General features: G+C 46.7%; 1 protein-coding gene across 1 annotated transcript in view; it reads left to right on the top strand.

The window, feature by feature from the left end:
• Nucleotides 1-7,673, top strand: part of herc2 (HECT and RLD domain containing E3 ubiquitin protein ligase 2) — a 56,711-nt gene that overhangs the window by 10,380 nt on the left and 38,658 nt on the right. The window contains 33 exon segments of the mRNA XM_029429034.1: nucleotides 19-46; nucleotides 48-158; nucleotides 160-178; nucleotides 268-290; nucleotides 292-360; nucleotides 362-393; nucleotides 519-546; nucleotides 549-581; nucleotides 583-609; nucleotides 611-661; nucleotides 663-694; nucleotides 696-763; nucleotides 1,013-1,206; nucleotides 1,289-1,511; nucleotides 2,036-2,067; nucleotides 2,069-2,252; nucleotides 2,366-2,490; nucleotides 2,778-2,918; nucleotides 2,920-2,955; nucleotides 3,139-3,249; nucleotides 3,251-3,326; nucleotides 3,547-3,702; nucleotides 3,795-3,979; nucleotides 4,097-4,274; nucleotides 4,711-4,814; nucleotides 4,911-5,031; nucleotides 5,034-5,060; nucleotides 5,145-5,359; nucleotides 6,206-6,338; nucleotides 6,760-6,821; nucleotides 6,823-6,888; nucleotides 6,977-7,172; nucleotides 7,406-7,539. Coding sequence (XP_029284894.1) covers nucleotides 19-46; nucleotides 48-158; nucleotides 160-178; nucleotides 268-290; nucleotides 292-360; nucleotides 362-393; nucleotides 519-546; nucleotides 549-581; nucleotides 583-609; nucleotides 611-661; nucleotides 663-694; nucleotides 696-763; nucleotides 1,013-1,206; nucleotides 1,289-1,511; nucleotides 2,036-2,067; nucleotides 2,069-2,252; nucleotides 2,366-2,490; nucleotides 2,778-2,918; nucleotides 2,920-2,955; nucleotides 3,139-3,249; nucleotides 3,251-3,326; nucleotides 3,547-3,702; nucleotides 3,795-3,979; nucleotides 4,097-4,274; nucleotides 4,711-4,814; nucleotides 4,911-5,031; nucleotides 5,034-5,060; nucleotides 5,145-5,359; nucleotides 6,206-6,338; nucleotides 6,760-6,821; nucleotides 6,823-6,888; nucleotides 6,977-7,172; nucleotides 7,406-7,539 — 3,220 coding nt within the window.

Here is a 7,673-nt window from a genome sequence, read left to right as displayed (position 1 = left end):
CGTTTCTTTCTCTTCCAGGTATCTAGAAGAGCCCATAATGATTGCAAGCCTTCAATGGGAAACAGACAGGAAAGCATGTGGTGCACATAGCTTGTGGGAGCACGTACAGCGCCGTGATTACTGCTGACGGCGAGCTCTACACGTGGGGCCGGGGGAACTTACGGTCGGCTGGGCCACGGTAAGCTCCGTCTGCCATGGAGCCCGCTGGATACTAACGTCTCTGTCTTTCATTCACCGCTGAAGAATTTTCTTCCGACTGCGTTCCAGGCTCCAGTGAGGACCAGACCACAACCCATGCTGGTGACGGCGCTGAAGGGACTGAAGGTGACGGATGTGGCGTGTGGAAGTGGCGACGCACAAAACACTTGCTGTGACGGAGAACGGTAAGAAGTGTTTTTTAACCAGCTGTTAAAATGTAACATGGAGAGTGTTTTACCTGGAAGAGTCTTCGTAGAGATTTCCTCCCTCGGGCTCTGACTTGTGACTCATCACCTTCTGTGTTACAGGTCAGGTTTGGTGCCTGGGGGGGACGGAGACTACGGTAAAGCTTGGGCCGAGGAGGCAGCGATGGCTGCAAGACCCCCAAAACTGGTGGAGAAACTGCAGGACCCTGGACATCGTGAAGGTGTGCTGCGGCAGCCAGTTCTCAGTGGCCCTCACCAAAAGATGGTCAGGTGTACACCTGGGGGAAGGGAGAATCAGCGCCTCGGTCACGGCACCGATGAGACACGTTAGATATCAAAGTTTCTCGACAGTCTACAGGGTGAAAGTGAAACGAAGACGATAAAGACGTAGAACTTTCTACAAAAGCCCACGTCTATAAACACACTTATAATGCATCATAAACATACTTATAATGCATTATAAGTATGTTTATGATGCATTATAAGTGTGTTTATGATGCATTATAAGTATGTTTATGAAGCATTATAAGTATGTTTATGATGCATTATAGACACAAAGAGCTTTTAGGAAACAAAGACTGATTTCTGTCTGTCATGTTTGTAAGCAGGAAAGAAAGTGGTGGATGTCGCTGTGGGCTCCACACACTGTCTGGCGCTCACTGACGACGGGGAGGTGCACAGTTGGGGCAGCAACGATAAGCTCCAACACTTCGACACACTCTTTTCTAACAAGAAGCAGCCCAAGGCTCTCCCGGGGCTCGACTCCAAACACATCGTGGGGATCTCCTGCGGCCCAGGACAGGTGACGCATCACCTGATTGTTGATGGGTTTTAAATGCTCATAATGTCGAACCAAAACTCAGAACATGTTTGTTTGTGTTCAGAGCTTCGCCTGGTCCTCGTGCTCAGAGTGGTCCGTTGGGCAGCGTGTTCCCTTCGTGGTGGATGTTTGCCCCGTGACCTTTGAGCAGCTGGACCTGCTCCTGCGACAGGTGAGCGACGGGATGGACGGCAGCGCAGACTGGCCCCCCCCACAGGAGAAGGAGTGCATAGTAGTCGCCACTCTCAACCTGCTCAGACTCCAGGTACCTCCACACCTCCGCTCCTGTTCACCACACACAATGGGCCTCATGCAGGAACAGTTTCACATTCTCATCTAAACTTTCACATTCAGCAGACGCTTCAGATAAGTGCGTCCACACAGGTGGCATCTTTACCTGCAGTGGCATTAAGGGACCTGCTAAAGCCCAAAGTATCTGTGAATTAGTGCATCATTTAAGTTGTTTTGCAGTTTGAGATGTTCATATTGTAGCTTTTAAGTTATGAAATCCTTCGGCGATATGAAAACATTTAGAATTATATTAAAATTTGAAATGCAGGAAAATGTCACAATAATTGTATATGTGCTTCAAAGTAATTCAATATACAAAGCATAAATGGTGAAACGTTGGATGAACGGCAGGACCAGCTACACATGACTGCTGCTGCAAGTTCTGGACTCGTACAAGGAACAAATCTGAGTTTCTTGCATTAAGTCCAGTGCCTAATAATTCCTAACGTTGGCAACAGCAGAGTATTAATCACAATAAGTTCATCTGTAACGCCTCCCTCCTCAGCTCACGCGCCATAAGTAACCAGGTGCGATCCGGACGAGCTGGGACTCGGGGCTCGGCAGCGTGCTGCTCAACAACATCAACAGACGGTGGTCGTACTCGCTAGCAATGTCCGGGGTGCTCAACTCGTGCAAGCTGCCCTCCCAAGCAGTGCTGCAAAGTGGCTGGTCAGTGCTGCTGCCCCCTGCGGAGGGAGAGGGCGCGGGCTTTGTCTTCACTCTGCTAATGCTGGTGAGTGCACATCATCTTCTATCGCTGATTAAACACTTAATATTCCATTAACTCTGTTCATTTTGATATGTAAGTGTATAAAGGGTTGAGACGGAGGATTTCATATTTGTTCCCCAGCATCCGGAAACGAGATGAGCGTGAGCCCCGGACGTCGCTTCATGATCGACCTGCTGGTCAGCAGCCTGATGGCTGACGGAGGGTTGGAGTCTGCACTGAATGCGGCCATCACCGCTGAGATACAGGTCAGCGGGTTTCTGCTTCTCTTCATGTTCACGGCGAACGTGCTTCTGCTATTTGTGCAACATGGAGAAAATAAAACTTCAGCTTGAATTAAAGTGTCATTAAATGTCTTGCATTGGGAAAATGTTTTAGTTAAATGCCAAAGTCTGGGTTAAATTTAAAGACTTTTTGTGACATTAGATTATTTTTTATGCACTTGGAGAACTATTATAACAACTAATGCATCATTTTAGAAATTAAAATATCTTCCTGAATACAGGAATCACTTTACACATTTATACCACGACAGGATATTGAAGCCAAGAAGGAGGCTCAGAAAGAGAAGGAGATTGATGAGCAGGAGGCCAACGCTTCCACCATGCATCGGTGTCGCGCCATGCTGGACAAAGACCTCATCAACACGGGCATCTACGAGTCAGCGGGGAAGCAAAAGCCTGCCGCTGGTGCAGCTTGTGCACAAGCTGTTGAGGGTACCTGCTCTTTGCCGTAGGATACAGAGTAACACCTGCTGTCTGCGAGCAGATTCACTGTTTTCCTGAGGTTTCTCTCCAGTCCTTTCCTGTTAAAGTGTCGTATGCTGAATAGATCGTAAAGCCCCCTGAGGAGCAGATTTGTTATATTGAGTTATAAAAACACGACTTGACTGTTGCAGGAACATCGCTTCTCAAACCATTGCGAGCTGAAGGACGTTGCCTCGCCGTATCTCCAACTATTTAGAGGCAGAGCCGGTGAGCAAGGAACGCTCTGCGTCTCTGGACCTGCCTGCTGCGCTTCCAGAGGCTGCTGGTCAGCAAGCTCTACCTGGGCGTCAACGGCACCGAGAATGTCAATGGATACAGTAGTCGTGTGTTCCAACCCAAACGTCTTTCAGATAAGAGCAGATTCTTTACTTCAGTAAAAGGACTAAACACAGTTTAAAAGTCCTGCATTTACAACATTACTTAAGGAAAAGTGCTGATTGTGCAGTAAATGTAGTTCAAGTACTTCAAGGAAAAGTAGTTCCCTTCTTTCCCTCACATAGTTTACTATATGTTTGGATATTTATTTGGTATTTGCAGATCCTGAGCTTCTGGGTGTTGGTTCCCTGTTAAAAAAGTACATCGCCCTGCTGTGTACGCACATCGGAGACATCCTGCCAGTGGCAACAAGTATCGCCTCGACTGGTCGCCGCCACTTTGCTGAAGTCTCTCGAGTTATTGAAGGAGATCTAACAGGTAGTCGCTCTCACACAGTGCTGAATCTATACGTGCAGCAGACCTTCTGAAGAACCGTGTGACCGCTATGGATGCTGTTTCTTCTCTTAAAGGAGTGCTGCTGCCTGAGCTGGTGGTGTCCATCGTCCTCCTCCTCACCATTGATGCGGGTCTAATGCAGGAGACCGGTTCCATCCCACTCCTGGCTGGACTCCTGGAGCACGTGGACCGGTTCAACCACCTCGCCCCGGGACACGAGAGGGACGATAACGAGGATCTGGCCTGGCCAGGCATTATGGTATAATACCGATTGTGTTTCACAAAGTCACTGCTGTGAGAAGATAAGAATCCTGGATCTTCTAAATCTGAGATGAAGATGGTGTAGAATGTAACTAGCTCTTGTTCTGCTGTGGCAGGGTCCTTCTTCACAGGACAAAGTTCCAAAAACAACGAGGAGGTTTCCCTCATTCGCAAGGCGGACCTGGAGAACCACAACAAAGATGGAGGTTTCTGGACCGTCATTGACGGAAAGGTCTATGACATCAAGGACTTCCAGGCTCAGTCCCAGTCGCTCGCAGGAAACAGTATCCTGGGTGAGGTTAAAAGATGGTTTCTAGAAAGAGATTGTACGGAAGCCCTGAGAGGTCAAGTGAGATCTGATCTAAGAGATTTCTCTCCTGACTTTAGTACTTAAGAGCAGTTGAGATAAAGTTGAGACGAGTTCTAGAAGCTGGAATTAAATCTGGTTTGTTGAGTTTTACAACAACAAACACTTTGATCCTGAAATATTTCAGCTGTTATTTCCTGATGGAAACTTGTTTTCAATGGAGTTTTTCTCAGAAACGTTTAAATATTATCTGTTCTTAAGAAAACCAGAAAACTAAATCTCACTTTGCGCTCCGGGCTTCCGTAGCTGTGACATAATGAGTCAGCAAGAATTTAAACTTCATTGGTTTGTGTTCACTTGTGTTCAGAAGTAAAGAAGGTCACTGACTGGCGCCGGATGTTAATGTTGTCTTGGTCTTACAGCCCAGTTTGCAGGAGAGGACCCGGTGGTGGCTTTGGAAGCTGCTCTGCAGTTTGAGGACACCAGAGAGTCCATGCAGGCCTTCTGTGTTGGCCAGTACATGGAGGTACCAGCTGTCCCAATCCACGTTCTCCAAATGAATTCTATTCTTCATCATTATTTGTTCCAGTCTTTGATATTTTGATGTTTTTCACATCTGCAGCCTAACCAGGAGACGGTCACCACTCCCGACCTCAGCAGTCTCTCCTCCCCGCTCATTGACACCGAGAGGAACCTCGGCCTGCTGCTCGGCCTCCACGCCTCCTACCTGGCCAAGAGCACCCCCTGTCCCCCATGGAGATCGAATGTGCCAGTGGGTTCAATCATTTTATCACGATCCCAAGCACTGCATTTTTAATTGGTTTCAACTCTAACGGCAACTTCTCTCTTTGCTCAGAATGGCTCCAGTCCTCCATATTCTCCGGGGGTCTGCAGACCAGTCAGATCCACTATAACTACAACGAAGAGAAGGATGAAGACCACTGCAGCTCCCTGGGGACGACCACTCCAGACAAGGCCAAACTCTACTCCCGAAGGATAACCCTCAATGACCACGCACAGCCTTTCCTGCAGGCCATTGCTGACAACAACACTCAGGACCACACTGTGAAGGTACAGGCGGCCACACTGTCTACATGCGCTAACGCTGTGTCTACATGCCGCTAACGCTGTGTCTACATGCGCTAACGCTGTGTTTACATGCGCTAACGCTGTGTCTACATGCGCTAACGCTGTGTCTACATGCGCTAACGCTGTGTCTACATGCGCTAACGCTGTGTCTACATGCGCTAACGCTGTGTCTACATGCGCTAACGCTGTGTTTACATGCGCCAACGCTGTGTTTACATGCGCCAACGCTGTGTTTACATGCGCCAACGCTGTGTTTACATGCGCCAACGCTGTGTCTACATGCGCCAACGCTGTGTCTACATGCGCCAACGCTGTGTCTACATGCGCCAACGCTGTGTCTACATGCGCCAACGCTGTGTCTACATGCGCCAACGCTGTGTCTACATGCGCTAACGCTGTGTCTACATGCGCTATCGCTGTGTTTACATGCGCTATTACTCAGGACCATAATCTGCTTTAGACAGGGGTCACAGAAACAATATCTGTTCGGATATTGAGAATCAGGCTTATTCTTGTCAGATGAAGACGTGTGGAATATGCATTAGTGTATAGAACGCATTCAGAATATGTCTTATTAGGTTTTATTAACACGCACACCAATGAGCCAACAGTTTGCAAGGCTGGGGGAGAGATGCAAGAAGTACAGAAGGAGAAACACTCCTAGTTTCTTTCCATATTTGACGTGATGATGTTAATCGGAGTAACTACTTCTGCATGTAAACAAGAAGTAGGAATATTGTTTGTTATATTTAGTGCTTGTAAACGTAAAAGAAAACTCCCCAATAAATAATCTTTATCTAATACATCTTTTTGTTTGTTCCATTGTAGGACTTCCTATGCCAAATAGAGCGTTGCTGTAAGCAGTACCATCTCATCACACCCATCACCTTCCCCCTGGAGCATCCTGTGGAGGAAGTCGGCCGCCTGCTGCTCTGCTGCCTGCTCAAACATCAAGACCTCGGTAACCAAGCAACTGCTCTCAGGCCGCTGCTTGAGGAGGAATTAGGAACTCATTTAGTCTCAATCTTTCCTTTCTGCACTTCCACGATCACAAACTTTTCTGTCTTCTCACCTTAAATGATTACACTTGGCCCCAATGTTGATTCATTACACGTAAACGTCTTCCAGGTTTCTATTATAAAAGTTAGTGAAGATATTTCATGGTATAAAAATAACAATGTAGGGAGAAGAATAACAAAAAAACGAGTACATTTGAAATGTTTTTTATTTATAAATGTATAATTTGAGGTGTCTTCAAAGATATAAAAGGAGAGTAGTATTTTATGGATATACTATTTTGCTAAGATATTTCGCTCCTTCTGTCTATAAATTGTGATTGTTAGAAGAGCAGCAGTTTAATGTCGCACCTCTTCCTGTCACAGGCCACATTGCTCTCTCACTTGTCTGTCAGTGTGCCTTGGGGGTGGACCAAGGGAAACAGAGGGTCCCTCCCTAAATCTGTGATTGACGTGTGCCGCATGGTCTACCAGGCGAAGTGTTCTCTAATCAAGGTACGATCACCGCCTGGAGCTCTTGTACCGCAGCGGAGTAACACAAGGAGAGATGATGCTTTGAATGATGCGTTGGATCTTGTTTCAGACTCATCAGGAACAAGGTCGCTCTTACAAGGAGGTGTGCGCTCCCGTCATCGAGCGTCTGCGCTTCCTGTTCAACGAGCTGCGTCCAGCCGTGAGCAACGACCTGTCCATCGTGTCCAAACTGAAGCTGCTGAGCTCGCAGCCCCGCTGGAGGAGGATCACCCAGAAGCTCATCAGGGACCGACGGAAAAAAAGAGGTGAGCTATTAAAGTAGATTTTATAAGCGTTCAGAGGTTAAGTCACTTATTAAAAAACATTATATCTTTCTGCTCTTTGTTGAATAACTTTTAGCCTCTTTTTAAAATAGTTTTTCTTTGTCTACCGTTTTTATTTTATAACTTTGTTTTGAGAAGTGCTATTTAAATAAAGTGTATTATTAATATTTTAACTATTATTTCTGAATTTAAATCATTTAAATTTGTTTTTTTAGTGCCTAAGAAGTCAGAGTCTGCTGACATAGAAGAGCCAAAGCTGGAGAACGAAGGGACCAATGAAGAAGAACTTAACGCCCACATCAGCCCCACACCTGCTGACAGGAAGTCTCCCACGAGCAAGACGTCCAAGGTGCGTTCATGGAGCTTCAGTATTGGAATATAGAGGCAGCCTCTGATTCATGATCTTCCTCTCAATGTTTTGTTGCATAATTTTGACATTAAACTCCAGGTCCAATCGTGTCCCGGTTACCTTCTGTCGGAGAA

Source organism: Cottoperca gobio, chromosome 4 (assembly GCF_900634415.1).
Source record: "Cottoperca gobio chromosome 4, fCotGob3.1, whole genome shotgun sequence".
Taxonomy (NCBI): Eukaryota; Metazoa; Chordata; class Actinopteri; order Perciformes; family Bovichtidae; genus Cottoperca; species Cottoperca gobio.
The sequence above is the reverse complement of the archived record's forward strand: the minus strand, read 5'-3'. Positions and strand labels throughout refer to the sequence as shown.